At 39.4% G+C, this 22,444-nt stretch overlaps 1 protein-coding gene across 8 annotated transcripts in view; it reads right to left on the reverse strand.

Moving 5' to 3' along the window:
- LOC128871800 (protein unc-79 homolog) overlaps window positions 1-22,444 on the reverse strand; it is a 68,206-nt gene that overhangs the window by 39,762 nt on the left and 6,000 nt on the right. For all 8 annotated transcript variants that reach the window (XM_054113880.1, XM_054113875.1, XM_054113883.1 and 5 more), the window contains exons 3-12: window positions 10,863-10,978; window positions 10,623-10,788; window positions 10,356-10,526; window positions 7,650-7,736; window positions 7,383-7,568; window positions 6,613-7,305; window positions 6,470-6,558; window positions 5,862-6,414; window positions 5,499-5,770; window positions 5,334-5,435 (exon numbers count right to left, since the gene is read on the reverse strand). In XM_054113880.1, the coding sequence (XP_053969855.1) occupies window positions 5,334-5,435; window positions 5,499-5,770; window positions 5,862-6,414; window positions 6,470-6,558; window positions 6,613-7,305; window positions 7,383-7,568; window positions 7,650-7,736; window positions 10,356-10,526; window positions 10,623-10,788; window positions 10,863-10,978 (2,435 nt within the window). The remainder of the gene's footprint in view (window positions 1-5,333; window positions 5,436-5,498; window positions 5,771-5,861; window positions 6,415-6,469; window positions 6,559-6,612; window positions 7,306-7,382; window positions 7,569-7,649; window positions 7,737-10,355; window positions 10,527-10,622; window positions 10,789-10,862; window positions 10,979-22,444) is intronic.

Genomic DNA, 22,444 nt, shown 5'->3' on the forward strand with positions numbered 1-22,444 from the left:
TTCAAAAAAGGTGTTAAATATCATTAAAAAATTATTTTTTTTGCATTTTGTTAGTTAATTAGTTGCGCATTTTAACTACCTTTATATAGATTATCAGTTTGAAACGATAACTTTCGTCGTTTTTTTTAATCTTACACGCCATTTTCAAAAACATGGTTTTAAGAAAACATATTTAAAAGTATTCAGAAGGTAGACAGTATACTCACACGAGGGACGGTACACAGGCCTGTAACTCCGAAATCACTTTGAATTTCGCTATAAAATTTTGAGGGCATATTCTCCTATAATATATCTATCGATTGCAGTAAAAAAATCGATTTTTTTAAGTCGACTGATAAGAGGCCCTTAATAAAACGTATTACATTTTCACCACCAATAAGGTTTTCAATTTCGTTGTTGTAACGGATTCGATACGTGCCGTTTGCAAGCCGAATAGGATAGGATTTTTCTCATTAAGGTTCTTTCAAATTGCAATAGCTGATTTATATCACTAACTTTAAGTATCCAGATTTCATGCACCTTCTTGCATCTGTCGAGCCTAATTTCTTTAAGCGTGTTGTTAAAAGATGACCAGTTGAGCGACGGAAGGCTTTCATGTGGAGATCATCTCTAATTAGTCTTGACATGGATCTGGTCGATAATTCATTTCTCTGGACATGATTTTCTGCTTTCTAAGGGGATTTTTGCGAATTATTTCCTTAACGGCTTTTATGGATACACTGGCTCGAACCACGCGAGGACGGCCACTTATTTTTTTAGTCTGTCACTTCAGAAATATAAAGTTTTTTCAGCAACTCGTAAATCTCACTTGTACTTTTACGAGGGGTGCCTTTTATATATCGGGATTTGGCAGCCCTGGTGTTGCAATCTAGCAACTGACAGTTGTATCGCAAAGTTTGACATTTTTTGGCTTTTACGTACTCAGAACGTTTTGAAATACCAGCGCTATTTGTGTTGTTTACAGTAACTTAAAGATTCATCTCGGTCCAAAAACGGAATTAAATCGTGAGCATTTTCGTGCGATTATTTTTTACAACTTTCGACGTGGATTAACTCAGCAACATTGCATGGATGAACTTAATTAATTTTTTGGCGATGAAGCTCCATCAAGGACCAGTGTTTATCGATGCTTTGGTGAATTCAATAGTGGTCGTAGTTCACTCCAACACGAATTTCGTGATGGTCGTCTAAAATCAGTTGTTGTTCCGAAAACCATTGATGCTGTGCGCGAACTGATACTGCAAGATCGTCATGTGACCTATCGTGAGATTGAGACAATCTTAGGCATTAGTGGGACCAGCATACATTCAATATTGCATAAACATTTGACTGTCAAAAAAATTTGTTCGCGTTGGATCCCACACAATTTGACAATCGCTAAAAAAAAACTCGTGTCGATTGGTCGAAGGAAATGCTCAAAAAATACGATCGCGGGGCTTCGAAACACGTCTATGACATCGTGACAGGTGATGAATCATGGATTTACGCGTATGAGCCCGAAAGTAAACAGCAGTCGACTGGTTGGGTGTTTCAAGATGAGCCAAATCCAACAAAAGTTGTTCGCGCACGAAGCACTTCCAAGCAAATGGTCGCCTGTTTTTTCGGAAAAACTGGACATGTCGCAACCGTCTCACTAGAACAACGCAGAACAGTAAATTCTGAGTGGTACACAACCATTTGTTTGCCAGTTGCCTTCCAAGAAATTAGGAAAACCAATCGCCAAAGACGGATTACTCTTCACTAGGGCAATGCGAGCTCTCACACATCGGCTCAAACAACTGCATTTTTGAGCACCCAAAACATCGAATTAATGGGTCATCCGCCGTATAGTCCTGACTTGGCACCGAATGACTTCTTTTTATTCCCGTACGTAAAAAACAAACTGAGAGGTCAACGTTTTTCGACACCTCAAGAAGCGGTTGCGGCATTCAGAATGCATGTTTTGGAGGTACCTCATTCAGAGTGGCAAAAGTGCTTCGACAATTATTTCAAACGCATGCAAAAGTGTATAGATGTTCATGGAGAATATTTTGGAAAACAATAAAGAGATTTTCGTTGATTAAAATTTGTTTTTGTTCTCTTATCCCGACAACAAAAGCAAAAATAACTGAACTTTTTCCTGCGAATTTTTTCTTCCCGTAATTGTCACATAATTTTTGGTAAGACTAAGTATATTAACCCTTTAATGGCTCAAACAAATGCCGCAAAGATGATAAAATGTTGACAAATTCATGGCGTAGGATTGAAAAAAGATAAATATTGGGGCTTTCGGACTTGCCGAGTGCGAATCTATATTCAGATTTAAAAAATCTATTAAATATATTTACGGTAGTGAAAAAATTAAGAGATCAAAAAGGTTCCAACGTTTTTTTATCTCACGTAAAAATGATTGTACGGGTGTTTTAATGAAAACGCAACGAGTGAAATGCAATCCTAAGAAGTAGCGTGAAAAAATTAAAATTTGTTTTCGGTTTCTATTTTAGATCCATGGACTTGAACAATTTTTTCCGACTATAACATTACATGGGCCGGGCAACTTGTTTATTCAGCTTCACTTCATTTTTGGTAGACTTTGATACGATCACTTGTCGATGAGATACCGAAAATGATCGCTTTGCCTTTGATCATCGATATCTCGTCAATCAAAGAGTGGTTTAAATTTATTTAATAAATTTTCTTCAAGGGCAGTCGTTTTTTCGAAACAAAAATGTTTTCCCATTCTTGCCATAAGTTAGAAAAAACGAGATAATGAAGCGCTAAATCACAAATACTGATAAAACGATAATTTTGAGTGGGGCTGAGCTTAATAAATATAACCCCAATAATTTTACGAAGTTCTAGCAATCCGAGCGGCTAGCTATTTTGTTTCATTCGGAAATTAAAAAAAAATTGAAGAAGTCTATTTTTTGCTGTTAAAAACTGATGGTGATTATATCGAAATGAAAACAAAAATTCTTTTTTAACTTGTTCTGCATCTTTATGTTAAGGAACAAATCTAAATTTGTAACAAACAAACTTTTTCCCTAAATTACAAATTTTTGGTCGTAATAATTTTAGGATACGCAAGAAGAAAACGTCACCAACTTTATGGTAAGGAACAAATCTAAATTTGTAACAAACAAACTTTTTTCCTAAATTACAAATTTTTGGTCAGAATAACTTTGGGATACGCAAGAAGCAAACGTCACCAAGGAGAGATTGCACGGCTATAGCAGATAAAAATGGAGAAACAATTTTCGAAATTAATTGGGGTTTTTGTACATCCATTACGAAGGTAGTTTCGTATAATTACGAAATATGAATTCATAATGAAATTCAAAATGATGGATTCAACATGGCGGACTGCACTCAGAAATGATTCGAATTGGCTTACCAAATACCAAAATATTATATTTTTCATGCTTGCAACAATTTTTTGTCTTCTGAGGACAAAACCTCAGCTCTCTATTTTCGTGGTGCTATGAGACTCGGCATTACTTGGAGTCCTTTTTGCGTCACCTGTATGGAGGATGAAGTGGTATCATCTCAGCACCTTCTCCTTAGCTGCCCTGCTTTCGCGGATCTAAGATTTAGGTTTAAGAGCTTTATTAATTTATTCATGGAACGAAAAATCGGGCCATTAGAAAAAAATCACAACTAATTGGAAAGCAATTTTTGTGTCAGACAACTAAAAGCGAAAGAGCATTTAAAGTCGATGCCACACCTATTTTCCAAACCATTTTTAAATTTTATATTTTTTCATGATGTAATATAAGTACTTGTTAACATCATCACTAATTCTCAGTTACTGAAGGGTCACATTTTTTGTAGGCTTGAAAAGTACCTTTAACTACAAGTAAGGTGGGCATGGACACTGTAATCCCATGTTCATTACGAATATTTGCCTTAGGCAGAGAATAACATCAGGTTTTGTAATGATATCTGTAACGATTTTACAAACATTGCGTGAATAAAATAATAGTTCCTAAAATTATCTTCTTTGGTTGAACAAAGAATTTGCTTTAAATTTTGTGCAGTGAATTCTTTGCTACAGACAAGTTGAAGATGTTGAAGAAGGCCTTCGGTGACCAGTTTAATAAAAAGAAAAAAATTTACTAGTGATATATGTAAACCAAAGAAGGTAGAGAAAGCTAAATCGCTGCTCTCTTTGAAGACCATTGCGGAAGTCAATGTGTCCAATGGTTTCAAGGACTGCAAAAATCGTTGGCATGAATTCCTTCTATCAGGAAAGGTGAATCACTTTGAAGGTGATGAAATAAGTTTAGAAGAATAAATAAACATTTTGAGCGGGCATCCGCAAAGCTTTGAATGTTGCTCAGGCCTTACCATCGCTTGCATGAAATAATACCGTCGCTATAGTATCGGTCAGTCCATAAGTTCGTGCGTATTTTACCCATAATTTCACTTTTGTACGATTTTTGCATACAAAAAATTATTCGCGGAATATAACGGAACTATTTATATTTTTTTGATATATTGTGCATTCAACAAGTGATTTTAATCGCGGATAGAAGCACGTGTTGTTAAAAAATAAAATGGAATCTTCGAACGCGTATAAGAGGCATATTTTATATTTTTTTTATAAAATTGGTAAAAATGCAACAACTGCTGCTGCAGAAATAAACACTGTTCACGGAGAGGGTACCGTGAGTGTAAGGACTGCGCAAAAGTGGTTTTCAAAATTCCGAAGTGGTAACTGCGACGTGGAGGATGCCCCGCGCGCTGGGCGTCCTGAAGTCTTTAACTCTGACGCCTTGCTTGAACTTGTGGAAGCTGAGCCAAATTTGACAGTCGATATGATAGCTCAGAGGTTAAATTCATCGCATGGAACAGTTCACAGTGAAAGGTTTCAAAGCTGGGAAAATGGGTCCCGCAGAGCCTTTCCGTCGCCAATGTAACCAATGCAGCGCTTCGCTTGAGCAGTTTCACTGAATATTTTAAATATAACTGGAAAAGCGAATTTAATCGCACTAAGAACCTTTCAGGGATTGCTGAGCATAGTTCAGCTATTAATGAGAAAAATGAGAAGACAATTGATGAAATGAAAGGGTGTTTATAAAATTGCAAACACATTTTTTTCCCAAAAAACAGTCGTTTAAAAAGTACATTTTATACTAAAACATAAAAAATAAGAACTTATCAAAATTTTAAAAAGATCCGAAGATATTTGACTTTAAAAACTTCATTCCAAAATTTTCATGATTGAATAAATTTCAAAATTAAAAAAAAATTCTCATAACTTTTCACTTTACTTCTAATTTTTCTAAAAAAACTTTCGCCTACAGAAATATTGTGTTTTGGTATTTAAATAGAAAAGGCTTTGTGTGACTTACATCTGGTGCTCGTACTGGATTAAGCGGGGCCATAAACTGTACCAATTTGGTAGAGAGCTGATGCCACATGATGGACGCTTCACAGTAAGCACATTCAGCTACCTAGAAATGTTGCAAAAATGCTATGAGTTAGTAAGACCTTTCAAACTACAGCTCGCTAGTTACCTTCAGTGAGCACACGTGGCTGCTTAAACCCACACGGGCCGCCGTGACCATGCACTTAATCAATCGTGACACATTCTCACAGACGCTAGTATGTATGCCCATGTGCTGTTCCACATCCTGCAGCTCCATTTGCTTCAACAATATATCCAGCATGAGAATGCAACAAGTTAAATTATGCTCGGCATCTGTAGAAAATTCCATGTGGCGATTGGTTGGTGCTTCATCGTCTGAAATAGCGGACGTGTTGCCGGAATCGTCTTCAACGACTGGGGCTAAAAAAAATTGGCACATTATGAAATTGAAATTAGAAAATGTTGGCTAATAAATTATCATTCTAACTTCAACCTGAAGAACATAACTTACAAATGGAGCTGCGACGTGGTGGATTACCCAACTCATTTTTCTGCTCTTTCGATGATGTTTTTGGACTCTTAGTCTGCCCCTCCTTCTCCCGCATTAGCTCATGTTGTACACCATATTTCATGATGCGTACGCCATCACCGAACATGGCGAATAACTGCACCAGTGGTATAAGAATGCCAAGCTTTGTGAGTATCTGTAACCAATGCAATGCTTGCTGTTGGACTTTCGCTGTAGTTTTCTCGAAGCGCATGGCCACAAAGTTATACATCGTTTTCGCATCAAAGCCGAGTGGAGACATTTCTGGATCTAGTATTTTGCTGAGTACAATTTTTAGCTCAATCAGTTCCTTTTCACCCACATCGTTAGTAATGGCTTCCATCCAATGCGGCATGACATAATCCCAAATTTCGGAGGTAATAACCTCATACGGCACCAGACAGATGAGACGTTGCAAACCTTCTTTAAGATGACTGGTACGCGAAGCCAACGTCTCCCAATGCCCGCCCACACGTGCGTACTCCGGTGGATGTGGAAGCAAACAAGAAATAAAAACCTGCAAAAGTGGAGTAGGTAATTTTGTTGGCTTGGTTGCGAGCAGACAAACTTACATTGTAATGTAGACGACAAATCTCCTTTAGCCAATTGCAGACATGCTCTACCTTAAGTTTCTCGATGGTGCTCTCAATTTGACTACCCACTATGGGAAACATTTTTCATTAATAATTTCAAATAAACCAATTTTCTTTCTTACCATCATACGAGCACGCTGTCACATGAAACCAGTGGAACAACATACTCAGAATGCGTCCCAACACCTCGACTGGCATTTCGGGCGTTGGCGTGCAACGGCCCACCAACAACCAAATGCCATAGCGACCCAACATTTGGCGCTCTTCCAGCGATATGGTGTCGGGCGTGCCATTGTCACCATTCTTCTTCGGATCCGTACCATCTTTACCGGGCTCAAAATTGAGAGGCTTAGCTTCGCGTAACAAACTAATCACGGACTCCACCATATGCATCTGTATTTCGGGATCCATCTGCCAGATGATTTGCAGGCTACGATGCACCACATGGTCGCCACCGCGTCGCGAGTTGTGGCGATTGCTATGGCACTGCGCGCAGTAACGTATCGGGTGGTATCCATTATAGCTGGCACATTCGGTAGAGAAACAGATCGAGAAGGCTGCTTTGTCGGTGGAGCGGCAATTTTTATTCTCACACACCATGGATACTTGCTGCATGGGGTGGAGAATGTCGCCGAACTCGAGGTTGGCATGTTTGCGATGGATCTCATTGGCACATTCGATGCAGAGATAAAGTGGGGGCGCGCGCTCAGCGGCATAACTGGTGCTGATGCCGTGATCGAAGCAAACTTTGGCCGCCTCGGCGTTGCCAGTGTTGGGACATTGGTCACACTGACACACAAAGGGCACCATGTCGTCTGCAGAACGTAAGAGTGGGAAGGGAAAATAGTTATATGCTGATTTTTCGATACCCATTCAATAATCGCATACGCACTTGTTAACTTCGACAGCAACACTTTACGATCAAAAAGATTAGGATCGAAAGCGGGCCAATAGTAAAAGAGTAGCTTAGCCGCCGAGGAGCGTGATACAGAGGTGCCGTAGGCGATGACACAAAGTATATCCTTGACAACGTTGTGTTTGAGAGTCATAAGGCATTCCAGAAGCTGACAGTGATGTGCTGCAATGAAATTTCAGGTAATAACATTGGACAGGTTTTAAGTGCAATAGGAAGAGAGATATTGAAATCCTGGCTACATACCGGGATTATGAGAATATTGAAGAACCATCATAATAACTGAAGATACTGCCTGACATGCCTGACATTCTTCATCTGCGGTGCGTCGGGCTGGAGAAGAGAAAATATTTAGAAAAACGATTAAAATTCAATAATAATGCATGAAACGTTGGCAAGAAAACGGTAGCAATGCGACTCAATAATACTTATACAAATCCCAACAATATTGTAATCGAGGGGGAAGTGGTGACATGCTGCACCTGAAAGTTTCTGCTATCTTGATAGCATAGTATCGAGTAACGGAGGAGCTGAAGAAGACGCAGAAAATCGTCTGCGTAAACCTAGGTCAGCTTTTGGACGGTTACAGCCAATTTGGGAAAGTAGAAACATTTCACAGAAAACTAAAATAAGAATATTTAACGCATGTATTAAATCCACACTCTTATATGGGAGTGAAGCATTGCGCAGAAATTGCAATTCGGAATGTATGTATGATATTAAAAGTTGTTTGGCCTAATTTGTGGCAGATCACCGAGCAAGAACCAAAGCAAAAGGTGATAAGAGGTCGTAAATGGCAATGGATCGGGCACACTCTCAGAAGGGAAACATCTGCAGAACAGCGTTGGAATGCAACTCTCAAGGACACATACGACCCGGTCGTCCAACAAATACCTGGAGGCGTTCTAACCTTCATGATTTAGAAGCAGTTAACCATGCGTGGAATGCTTTAAAGAGAACAGCTGTTAATCGAAAAATATATACATGTTTTGTTGGAATATGTTGGAATAATAAAGGAATAAATAATAACGCCGGCTAACACAAAAAAGTGCTAATAGATATGAAAGAGGATATCTTCAGGATCAACTTGTTTTTGTAGTACATACATTTTAATTCTCTATCATTATCCATTTTGACCCTTTCTGAAAACATGCAAAGTGAAAATTGATTAAAAAGACAATTTTACCATGAGAGTCGGTTTTACGTTACCGAAAAGACGTGAATTTATATCCAACTACTGTCACTATAGCAGTATTCTCCAAACATTTATGTGGATTTTTTTCTGCCGCTACAAGACTAATAACGAAGACAATTTTGGGAAATACTCGCACGGGTTAAGATGAGTGCGCCAGAAAGCTTTGTTCAAGCTAATGTCTCCAATTATCGAGCGCACTGATTTGTATGGAAATAATTTTTTTGTTTCCCACAGGTTCAAATAAAAATTAAGTAATTTTTTCGGAAGGTTAGCACATAACGGATGATTTTTTAGCTATTATCTTTTTAAACAGTTGGTTTAAACAGCTGACGCACGTTTCGTGTTTTGTTTCACTGTCAAACATCTTCAGTTTGGTCTATAATTTAACCGTGAATCGTCTTACAAACGAACAACGCTTGCAAATCATTGAATTTTATTATAAAAATGCGTGTTCTGTTAAGAAAATTTAAGATCCACTTTTTTATCGAAAAATTTTGTTCAGCGACGAAGCTCATTTTTGGATCAATGGCTACGTAAATAAGCAGAATTGTCGATTTTGGAGTGAAGATCAGCCAGAAGAATTGGAAGAGCTACCAATGTATCCAGAAAAGGTCACAGTTTGGTGCGGTTTATGGGCTGGAGGTATCATTGAATCGTACTTCTTCAAAGATGCTGCGAATCGTAACGTAACTGTGAATGGTGAGCGCTACCGTGAAATGATATCCAACTTTTTTTTGCCCAAAATGCAAAAGCTTGATTTGCATGACCTGTGGTTTCAGCAAGACGGTGCCACATGCCCAAAGCACGCGTAACAATGGACTTGTTGAGAGGCGAGTTCGGTGATCATTTTATTTCACGTTCGGGACCTGTCAATTGGCCACCCAGATCGTGCGATATAACGCCTTTAGATTATTTTTTGTGGGGCTATGTTAAAGCTCATATCTATTCAGACAAGCCTGCTTCAATTAACGCATTGGAAGATAACATTAAAGCAGTTATATGTGAGATAAGGGCCGAAACATTGGAAAGAGTATGCCAAAATTGGACTAAGCGGATACACAATTTGAAGCGCAGTCGCGGTCAACATTTGCATGAAATAATCTTCAAACATTAAATTATATGGACTGTACTATCGATTTAAATAAAAATTTCATGCATTTTTTTGAATTTTACGTGTGTTTTTTTGAAAAACTTTCCTATAGGTCTTAAAAAATCACCCTTTAGTAGATGGTTTTAAGAGAGTAGTTTTTTCGACTGTCTTAAAAATGTCAACCAAAAAACTATTTAAGCAAAGATTACTCTGGACATTCATCTAGTGCCAGTGCCAAGTGACAGTGTCATAACCAGTGACAATTAAGTGAATAACTATGAATAACATTTGGAAATATAGATATTGGTTTTGTTTCGTTGCCCTCATTTTCCAGTGCAGAACTAATACCCCTACTTTAAATATTGCATAAACTTTAACTCTCCTTAAAAAACTCAGGCCCCCTGGATTAGTAATGTCTTCGGTAAAGTTGGGCCTTGGAGTCATCCTCTTTCATAATTAGAAATGCGTGTGTTAGACACTAACAATGTTGTTTGCTCTTTTCTGAGTAAGCAAAACGCATGACTTTTCACAGTACATCGTTAAAGTGTAATATGTTTTTTGTAGAAGCGAAAATACGGTTGAAGATCACTAAAGCAGCTGTGAGCATTCGTAAGCCTTTTTATAAAATAAGTAACCTCTTTCAAATTTAATTAAAAACCATACTCACTTATAGTAAACGGTAGAATATAATAGCAGAGTGCATTGATGATATCCTGATGTAGAGCTGTTGGTAGTACAGACATAGTAGAGCTGACCAGATAGGGCAAATTATCAATTAAATCCTTATCGAGAAAGGGGAGTAAGCAGCAAAGACCCTGCAACAGATACTTTCCAAATGCTACGGTAAAAGAGAGACTCATGTAGTACTTACAAATACAATAGTTTTGATATCTCACTTAATTTCAAAAACTTAGTTAGTTATTGTCTTACTCACCAATTTGTCCACATTGTACGCACGGCGCCACGTCAATAAGCATTGTTAGGGCATTATAGAGGTTACCATATTCGAGATTTGGATAGGCTGACATGCGTGTGGGATCCTCAGAGGGGTCGCGTATAAGGTCATGTGGTGAGGTACGTACATCTTTGAGGACAGCTATGTGAAGAGATGAAAAAGACGTCACTTCACATAATTACTTTTACTAAGTTACGCTTGCTTCGAAAACTTGCCTAGTAGGGTTTGGACAAAGTATTTGATATTGTTAGCAATATCGTCGCCAGAGGGCGCGGGTTGGGTATTTTGTAGGAGGCGTACATGTGAGTCATGAAGGCAACGCAATCTTGCTTGGACTGAAAGAAAACGGAGAGTTTGTTAGTAAGTAAGTTATAAGTAATAAGTAATAAGTACATAAGTATACGTATATTGTGCAACAAGTAATTTATAATTGTTATAAGCATATTATCTGGTGCTCGCGGCTTCGCTTGCATATAAAATGAAATACAGGGTGGCTGATGAAAGCCGCTACCAAAAAAAAATTGAATAACTTTTTTTCTTTTTAAGTTATCTGTTCCATTTTTGTTTTAATTTGCAGATTGATCTTTAAAATTTATTAAAATGGATAACTGGGACACGCAAACAAGAATTTGGATAGTCCGCCGGTATCACGCACTGGAGTCCGTAGTTTTGGTACAGAGAGAGTACAGGCGGATGTTTGGCGGCGATCCCCCGAGCAGATGGACCATAATGAGACTGGTGAATAATTTTGCTGAGCAAGGAACAGTCGCAAGAAGGCCTTATCATCGAAACCCACCAGTTCGGACTGAGGAAACGATCGCTGCTGAAGCTGCAGCTATACAAAGCAATCCAAGGGTTTCAACAAGAAGCTTATCTGCTCAACTTGGTGTCAGCAGACAGTCTTTCCAAACAATAATGCACAAAGATTTAGACTTATTTCCCTACAAAATTCAAATGGTTAACAAACTGAATGCAGCTGACTTGCCGATTCGCTTGGAATTTTGCCAGAAGATCCTGCAAATGGTGGAAGAAGACCAAAACATGTTAAACTGCCTCTTCATGTCTGATGAGGCCCATTTCGATTTAAACGGCAATGTGAACAAACAAAATTGTCGAATATGGAGTACTTCTAACCCACAGATACTCCACGAGACGGAATTGCATCCTCTTCGCGTGACAGTGTGGTGTGCGGTTTCTTCACGCTGTATTGTCGGGCCTTATTTTTTTGAAGAAAATGGTCACACCGTTACGGTTACTGGAGACCGTTATTTGAAAATGCTGAAAGAATTTTTCTATCCAGAACTACGCCGAAAGAGAATTCCTTTCAACTCTGTGTGGTTTCAACAAGATGGGGCAACGTCTCACATAGCCCAGACTGTTATGACAGAGTTGCGACGAAAATTTCCCAATAAACTGATTTCAAGAAACTCCGAATTTCGTTGGCCCCCCAGGTCGCCTGACCTTACTGCACCTGACTTTTTCTTGTGGGGTTTGTGTAAACAAGAAGTTTATAAAACAAAGCCAACAAATTTGGATGAACTAAAACAATCCATTCGGACAACAATTGCGGCTATTCCTGTCGCAACTCTCAAAGCAGCAATGAACAACTTTTTACTAAGATGCCGCACTTGTGTCAACGAGCATGGGGGGCATTTAAATTCCATTATTTTTAAAACTAGTTAAGCTACATTTAATAAAATTTAATGACCTTCAACTTGAAAAAAAATAAATAAATGAATTCCATACACTAAAAAAAAAGTTATTTGAGTTTCTTAATGTAGCAAAATTCATCTGCCACCCTGTACTTGAAGTATTTAACACTTGCGCATGCGGAGCACATCTTCTTCAATTGCGAGAGGTGGAACACAGAGAGAACAGTTCTGCAATGAACTATTGGGTGTATGCTGCGAGTATATGTACACCTGAAGAAATAATCATGGAAATGATGATAGGCGAAGAGGAGTCGACTTGCAGCTCTACCAAGAGAAGGGGAGGGATGTTTTGGGTGGAATCACCACATACATGGTAACGACATACACCAATAATTTTAACTAAAGCTTTGTTCATGTTTTTGGACACATTTAGATTAAATTATGTTATTAATTATTAATACTTTACAACATTGAATAATTAACACTTTTTATAAAATAAAATAAATAAATAAATATTAATGGATTAATACTATATTATCTTTACCTTCATTAATTTATTTATTTAGTCTATCTATCGAAAAAGCACAATGAAATGATACATTACAGCAGAACAATCTATAAAACCTTTAATTAAATAAAAGTAAAAGACAGCTTCTAGTGGTTTCAGATTTATTAAAAGTAACCGTGCTCTTATGATTGCAGAGGTTCCGGAAAATTTAGGGTGCGTAGTGAAAGCTTCAGGAAAAGCTTTTGAACACTTTCAATTCGACTGAGTTTTTCTGAGCACATCTCCTTATAAATACATCTTTTTGGGTGTTTGGTCGAGCTCCTGCTTCTATTATTGGTGTGTGTTCTGATGGTTTTTCACAAAAGGAGAGATCTGTAGTTTTAAACAGCCTCCGAACCGCAGATGTCTTTTTATGAGAAGCTTTTAATGGTAGAAATACACTAGAAGGAGTGTCATTGCCTGTCGAGGAGTGACCGGTATTAGAAAAACATTTTCTATCATGTGGTGTTTAATAGCCGAGATTTCGATCCCTTGCGCTACCGAATGGTAGTCACGTCCCAACCCATTTGGCTACGACGGCTGTCATAAAAGTAACTAGGTACCATAAACTGCAGAAAGTTATCGACAGGTGCGAGTATTAAATCGATACGTAAATTGACAAAAATATGGAACTACAAACACAGGAGGTCTAAGACTTTCCGTTTTATTCGGCAGTTTACGTAAGCCAGTACTGACGTAATAAATCTGTGTTAGATGCGACGTGCAGTATTTTCTTAGTGTGGTTGAGCCTAAAACTCTTTATGTTTTTGTTTTCGCTTCCACCGGCTCCTCACACAAGCGCACAATAGGCAAAGTGCATAACCAATTAATGATCAATGCAAATTGGGTATTTTTACTTAAATATAAACATATTTATTCACATGCGGAGAGCTGAATGACCAATTCCAATTTTTTTATTTATATAATATAAATAATATATTGGGTATGGGAATAAACTTCCGTCCTTTCTTAGCCAAAGTTACGAATTATTCAAACAATTAAATAATACATGACAGTATGTGAAATATGCGCTATTGGAAGCTACAACTTTACTCCATCTTTCAGGCATCATACGGATACCTCTGAGGGAAAATTCGAGTTCGGTTACCTTGATCTATTCATTGCGCTTGTTTGCGATGCTCTCGCAAGAAGTGAACCGCTCTCCAATAAGAGCTGACTGCATTGACCGGAGCAGATGGTAATCCGAAGGTGCAATGTCTGGGGAATATGGCGGGTGGGGAAAGATTTCCCAATTCAGTCTCTCTAAATATTTCTGGACCGATTTAGCAAAGTGTGGCCTGGCGTTGTCAATCAGCAAAATCAGTTTGTCATGTCTATCGTCCCATTCCGGCCGCTTTTCTTTCAGAGCTCGATTCAAACGTATTAGCTGCAGTCGGTAACGATATCCAGTTATGGTTTCAGATGGTTTAAGGAGTTCATAATAGATGACACCCCTCTGATCCCTCCAGATGCACAACATCTTCTTCGACGCTTAGGGTTATCGTAATAAAGGGTGTTTTTTTAGAGGTTAGGTTTTCAAGTTGGCACTACTTTTTTCGTAAATGGTCTTTTTGACAGCTGTCACTTGATTTATGCTCAGTTTGGTTTGCCATTTCATAACGAATAGACTTACACCTGAACAACGTTTGCAAATCGTGCAAATTTATTACGAAAATAATGGTTCGGTTCGCGCGACGCATCGCGCGCTGCGTCCAATATTCGGTCGACATAATCGTCCATCAGAGTCACTAATTCGATTAACCATGGATCGGTTTCGCACCACGTTTGCTCTAGTGGCTAATACACATCCTCAGAGACGTCGTACAGTGCGCACCGAAGACGCTATTGCTGCTGTGGAGCAGAGTTTCGAAGAAGACCCGAATGAGTCCATCCGCCATCGCGCGCAGCAATTGGAGATGTGCCCATCCACTTTATGAAAGATTTTGCGGAAGGATCTTGGTTTGCGGGCTTACAAAATCCAACTCGTGCAAGAATTGAAGCCGAACGACCATCAAGCGCGTCGCACGTTCGCTGAATGGGCCCAAAACGAGATGGCCACCGATCCCGATTTTCACAAGAAAATTTTGTTCAGCGATGAAGCTCACTTTTGGTTGAATGGGTATGTCAATAAGCAAAATTGTCACATTTGGAGTGAACATAATCCACAAGCCATTGCTGAGACGCCGTTACATCCTCAAAAAGTCACTGTTTGGTGTGCTCCATGGGCAGAGGGAATCATTGGTCCATATTTCTTTAAAAATGAAGCCGGCCATAATGTTACAGTCAATGGAGAGCGCTATAGAGCCATGATTAATGACTTTTTCGTGCCTGAATTGGACGATGTTGATGTGGACGACCTTTGGTTCCAACAAGACAACGCTACATGCCATACAACCAACGCAACAATCGATTTATTGAAGGAAACTTTTGGTGAGCGCATTATCTCGCGCCGTGGACCTGTGGCGTGGCCCCAAGATCGTGCGATATAACACCGCTGGACTATTTCTTGTGGGGCTATGTGAAGTCGCTTGTCTACTCAGATAAGCCCGAGACGATTGACGTCTTGGAAGAGAATATTCGGCGCGTTATTGCTGACATACGGCCCCAATTGCTGCAAAAAGTGGTCGAAAATTGGGCCTCTCGGCTGGAATTTATTCGAGCCAGCCGCGGCGGCCACTTGCCCGAAATCATTTTTAAAACATAATGGCAAACCCTTATCTTTATAATAAAGCTAAATTCTTGGCCATAACATTAAATTATATACATTTTATTTCATCTTGAAAACCTAACCTCTAAAAAAACACCCTTTACATCCATTTTTCATCGCCAGTGACGATGCAATGCAGAAAACCTTTTATTTTCTGCCGTCCAAGAAGCATCGTATACGTCACCAAACGCGAACTTTATCACTCATGTCGAAATTGCCACTTTGGAAGCGTCGAAACCATTCTATACAAGTTTTATTATATTTGACGGAGCGTGATTACCGTAAATATTGATCACGTGTCGAATACGTTTCAGCTGTACTTTTCTTCAAAAGATAATAATGAAGCATGACTTCCCGCAAATGTTGGTTTTCGGGACGAACGTAGACATTTTTGACGTTAGATGAAAAAGGATCTTTACGCTTCAAACGAATGTCAACTACTGCGATCGAGACCTCATATGGGTTAAGGTTGTCAAAAAAGTCTTGCGGTATTTCCGCAAGCTTGTCTTTGCAAGCGCGTAGTTCTAATTGTATTCGTCGCATCGGTTCACACTAGAGCTTTTTTGAAAGCTCTTTTCACGTGCTAACACGTGTTTGATTAATTGTTGTTTGCTTTTAGTCGTTCGTGAGTTATAGCGTCGCAAACATGGAGCAAAATAAAGAGAAAATACGGCATATTTTACAGTATTACTACGATAAGGGCAAAAATGCCAATAAAATTTGTGCAGTTTATGGACCCGATACAGTTTCCATTTCCACCGCACAACGATGGTTTCAGCGTTTTCGTTCTGGTGCAGAGGTGATCGAAGATGCGCCACGGTCCGGAAGGCCTGTCGTCGAAAATTGCGATAAAATCGCTGAATTGATCGAAAGAGACCGGCATAGTAGCAGCCGTAGCATCGGCCAAGAGCTGGGCATGAGTCATCAAACCGTTATAAACCATTTGAAGAAGCTTGGATTTAAAAAGAAGCTCGATGTATGGGTGCCACACGACTTGACGCAAAAACACATTTTTGCCCGTATAGATGCATGCGAATCGCTTCTGAATCGCAACAAAATCGACCCGTTCGAAAAGCGGTGAAGCTGCCCAGACGGTGGCCAAGCCTGGATTGATGGCCAGGAAGGTTCTTCTGTGTGTTTGGTAGGATTGGCAGGGAATCATCCACTATGAGCTGCTCCCCTATGGCCACACGCTCAATTCGGACCTGTACTGCCAATAACTGGACCGCTTGAATGCAGCACTCATGCAGAAGAGGCCATCTTTGATCAACAGAGGCCGAATTGTCTTCCATCAGGACAACGCCAGACCACACACATCTTTGGTGACGCGCCAGAAGCTCCGGGAGCTCGGATGGGAGGTTCTTTTGCATCCACCGTATAGTCCGGATCTCGCACCAAGTGATTACCACCTATTTCTATCCATGGCGAACGAGCTTGGTAGTCGGAAGTTGTCAACAGGAGGGTCCTGTGAAAATTGGCTCTCCGAGTTTTTTGACAATAGGGAAGCGAGCTTCTATAAGAGGGGCATTATGAAGTTGGCATCTCGTAGGGAACTCGTCATCGAACAAAACGGCGCATATTTGACTTAAATCGCATTATTATAACCAATTTTATGAACAATTGAAAATTCAATAAAAATACCGATAGACTTTTTTGACATACCTTCAAATCACCAGTTTATTACAAGAGCGAACACAAAAATAGTATTAGCAATGACACCTCTTTTACGAGGGCGAAAACTTATTCCCATATCCAATATTATTATTGTTAAATATGTTAGTTTTGATAAATCAGTTATGTAAGTTAGCGCATTGCACACTTGCAAAGCTAAAACAGAGATTTGATGATTCCCTTGAATCACTCCCACGCTACTGGCTGTTCGTAATTAGATCGCACAGCTTACTCCTACGCCTGCCCGTCTTTTGGATTTTGCAAATAAACAAATCTTACAGCGGTCAAGCTGATCATCAATTTACGTACGTGACTTTTGGCAGCTTGAGGAATGCAGCTGAGAATGCATTCGTACCAACATACAAACAAAGCTGCCGGCGCAACTACACCAACACAAACTCAATAGCTACACCGCAAGTAGGGATTTAGGGTAGATTGTAAGAATATAGTTTTTAGTTGAGATTGGAGTTTAATAAAGAACGGTCGAAAGTTGAGATTGGAGTTTAATAAAGAACGGTCGAAAGTTGAGATTGGAGTTTAATAAAGAACGGCAAAAATAGAAAAGTGGCGCCCAACTAGCAGGACAACTGAACCCAACTAGCAGAATAACTGAACCCAACTAGCAGAACAACCGAGCCCAACTAGCAGGACAACTGAACCCAACTGGCAGAATAACCGAGCCCAACTAGCAGGACAACTGAACCCAACTGGCAGAACAACTGAATCTAACAACGAAGGATACAATCAACTATTTGTGGAAACGAAGGAAACCTGCACGGCAGAAATGATTGCAATACGTGAAATAATAATACTGTAAGTAATTGTTCGGTTTTGATCCAGTGCAATTAAAGAAAAGTTATATAAAGTTTTTGTAAAGCGAAATACCTTCGGCTCTTTCTTACCCTTTTTTAAAAAAAAAAAAAAGCAAAACAAAATTAACATGAGTGTAACTAGGGAACAGGTAATAGAAATTTTAAGACAACAAAATGAGCAAAATAAAAAAGAATTAAAAGCCCAGTTGGATGAAGTGATGCAAACTCTTCGGCGCTTAGAGCCGCCATCCGCGGAGAGTTACATTCCCGTGGAAATAAATCCAACTGTGGTCGGGGGCAACACAAATATGGATTTAATAAAATCTATACAAGAATTTAAGGGGGATACTGCTTCTTATCCGGCCTGGCGTTCCGCAGCAGAATTCGCCATTGGCTACTACAAAGAGGGTTCAGAGCAATATTATGTTGCCATGGGGATTTTTAGAAACAAGATAGTAGGCCCCGCAAATGCAACGCTCGCTTCCTTCTCAACTGTTTTAAATTTTAAAGCTATAATAGCTAGATTAGACAACGCATACGCGGACAAAAGACCGCTACATGTTTTGGAAACAGAGCTCAGCGTTCTGAGGCAGGGAAGTTTGTCAATCTGCCAATATTACGATACGGTAGACAAGCAATTAACACTCATAACAAATAAAAATATAATGACTCATTCAAACAATACGCAGCTTGCCGCCGCGCTCAATGATAGAGCTAGAGAAAACGCATTAAGAGTTTTTATTTCTGGCCTAAAGCGGCCGTTATGCGACATTCTATTTTCTGCCAATCCTAAAGATTTGCCTTCTGCACTGGCTACTGCCCAGGAGTTAGCGAACAACCGCATGCGTTATGATTTCGCCAGAACATTTGCGGTTAACAACGTAGCAACTACCACTAGCCCAAAATACCACAATAACTATCCTGGCAATCCCCAAATGCTCAAGGACACCCCTACTCCAATGGATGTAGACCGCGGATCCTCCGCATTCCGACGTACAAAACAGTCCAACCAGAGTTATAGAAAGGGAAATGCAGTGGGAGGGCACCCCAAAAGGGATGCTAATCAATACGTGAATAAACGGGAGCACAGAAGGGGAGATTCAGTAAATTCACGGAAGCCGAAAGTGCAACGGACCAACCATTTGGAGACAACCCCAGAGGTGGATCCACAAAAGAAAATTACTGTGGACCGTGACAGTGATTCGGATGTCGAGATCGCTTCCAATTTCGCGATGGAAGACGAGGTTAATTTTTTAGTATAAGGTCGCTCCTACCTTACATTACCAAGAAGGCGTCGGAGGGGCAGGAGCTTAGGTTACTGATTGATACAGGAACTTCAAAAAACTATATCAAAAATTTGAGCTTCCTAAAGGGAATTATCCCTGTGGAGAGACAGTTTACGGTCAAAACTATAAACGGATGTAATCTCATAGAAAAAAAATGTAAGGTTTTCGTTTTGGGGAAAGTCTCAACTTTCTTCATCCTTCCTAATATAAAGGGCTTCGATGGTATAGTGGGATACGATTTCCTTAAGGAGATAGAATCTAAAATTGATACGACATCCGGATACTTATATTACGAGGGTGGTAAGGAAAAATTAAATAACGTCAAATGTGAGCAAGTTAACTCCATATATTTGGACAAGGACTCGGTCCCAGCTCTTGTGAAAAACGAGTTTGACTCTATGATTAAAAAGAATTTTAAGGCCTTTGCCGAACCTAACCGCGCTTTGCCATTTAATACTAAGGTCAAAGCTAAAATTCGTACCACTTCCTCGGAACCAATTTACACCCGATCTTATCCATACCCGGTTTCGGCGGCAGGATTCATTAATAAGGAAATAGAAATACTGTTGAAAGAAGGAATTATCCGAAAATCTAATTCGGCGTATAACTCTCCGGTCCATGTAGTGAATAAAAAAGGCCTGGATGAATATGGTAAACAAAAGCTCCGCATGGTAATCGACTTTCGAAAATTAAACGAAAAAACGATTGCGGATAAATATCCTATACCAGATATTTCTACCATATTGGCAAACCTGGGCAGTTCCAGATTTTTTACTACTTTAGATCTAAAGTCTGGATTCCACCAGATAATCCTTGAGGAGAAGGACCGCGAAAAAACAGCCTTCAGCATTAACAATGGCAAATACGAATTTAATAGATTGCCATTCGGGTTAAAAAATGCGCCCAGTATCTTTCAACGGGCTATTGATGACGTCTTGAGAGACGACATTGGCCAAAGTTGCCAAGTTTATATGGATGATATAATCATCTTTTCAAGGGACGAAAAGTCTCATATTCAACATGTCGATAAGGTACTGGGGAAGTTGGAAAGGGCCGGTATGCGAGTTTCAGCAGAAAAGACTAAATTCTTTAAAGATAAGGTTGAGTTTCTTGGCTTTATTGTCTCTCGAAGGGGGATAAAAACATGTCCAAATAAGGTCAAGGACATAATCGACTATAGGAAGCCGGAAACACTTCGAGCATTACGCTCTTTCTTGGGTCTGTCAGGTTATTATAGAAGGTTTATAAGGGATTATGCGTCTATCGTCAAACCATTAACAAAGTATCTTCGGGGGGAGAACGGCCATGTGTCATCCCACAAGTCCAAACACACTAAAATAGTCCTTGATGACGAGGCCATTCAAGCATTTAAAAGGGTAAAAAGCATTTTGGCATCGGAAGATGTTTTGCTGTTTTATCCGGATTATGACAAAACATTCGAACTAACAACAGACGCTTCCTCTAGCGCTTTAGGCGCGGTCCTCTCCCAGAATGGTCGGCCCATTACAATGATTTCAAGAACATTATCAAAAACAGAGGAGAATTATGCAACCAACGAGCGTGAGCTCTTGGCTATAGTGTGGGCCCTTAAAAACCTTCGACATTACTTATACGGTATTAAAGACATCGTAATATTCACAGACCACCAGCCTTTAACTTTCGCTATTTCGAACAAAAATCCTAATACAAAAATGAAGCGATGGCGTGCGTTCATAGAAGAATTTTCGCCTAAATTTGTTTATAAACCCGGCAGAGACAACGTCGTAGCAGACGCTCTGTCCCGTCAGTTTTTGAATAATATGACTGATACAGATGCTACAGCACATAGCGAGTCATCGCTCTCAAACACAATTAAAACTATCCAGTATCCAGTAAACCAATTCAAAAGACAATTCATTTTGACGAAGGGGGATCATTATCACCAAAGTACAAAAATAATTTTTCAGAAAAAAATTCGTTATACTATAAATTACGACACAATAGTAAATTTGTTGCATAATCTTAAGAAACTCGTAAACCCTAGCGTTACAAACGCTCTTTGTTGCGATCTTCCGACACTATCAGAGATCCAGGGACCTCTTGTCGAAGCATTCCCGGGGGTTAAATTTATTCATACAGAAAAATTTGTAATCGATCTAACTAATCCGAACGATCATCAGGAAGCAATAGCAACGGAGCAGCCCGTGCCCATCGATCTCTGTCCGAGCGTTTTAAGCAAATTCTAACAGAATACTACTTTCCCGACATGAGAAAATTGCTCAGGTCAACTGTATCAAATTGTAAGATCTGTCTGGAAAATTATTACCAAAGAAAACCACCAAATCCGGAAATTGGGAGAACTCCAATCCCAGAGCGCCCAGGAGAAATTCTCCACTTAGACATTTTAATTACTGGAAAGCAGCTATTCTTAACTGCTGTTGATAGGTTTTCAAAGTTTGCAATTGTTAAACCTGTTATTTCAAGATGTACCATTGATATAAAAGAAGCTTTATTAGAGGTATTAGGTATGTTCCAAAACACTAAAACAATTGTCACAGATAACGAAAGAGCGTTTACTTCAAATTTAATTAGAAACATGCTACGCGATCATTTCTCCATAGAACAGTTTTTCGTACCCACCTTACATAGCGAAAGCAACGGACAGGTCGAAAAGTTTCATTCAACCCTTTTGGAAATAGCCAGATGCGTGAAGGCACAGCAGCAGATAAGCGAGGTTAAAGATCTGATTTTGCTTGCTGCTTACAAGTACAACAGAACAATTCACTCGGTTGTAGATTCGAAACCAATCGAAATTTTGCAGAACTGCCCAGCGGAGAAATTTGGGGAAATTAGAGATAAATTAATAAGAGCCCAGAATTTAGTATTGAATAGATTGAATGAGAAAAGAATAACCAAAACATATCAGCCTGGTGAAAGGGTGTTTCTTCGACGAAATAAGCGATTGGGAAATAAATTTGAGAAGGTGTTCGTGGAAAAAATAGTAGAAAGAGATTTAGGTACAACAGTACAGATAGAAGGCAGGAAAATTCATAAAAGTAATTTACGATAAAATCAATTTCAGATTGCCGCTTGCCCTAGTCTTCGTCACTAGAGCCAATTTAATTGACTACACCTCCTCACAAGTTA

Source organism: Anastrepha ludens, chromosome 2 (assembly GCF_028408465.1).
Source record: "Anastrepha ludens isolate Willacy chromosome 2, idAnaLude1.1, whole genome shotgun sequence".
NCBI lineage: Eukaryota > Metazoa > Arthropoda > Insecta > Diptera > Tephritidae > Anastrepha > Anastrepha ludens.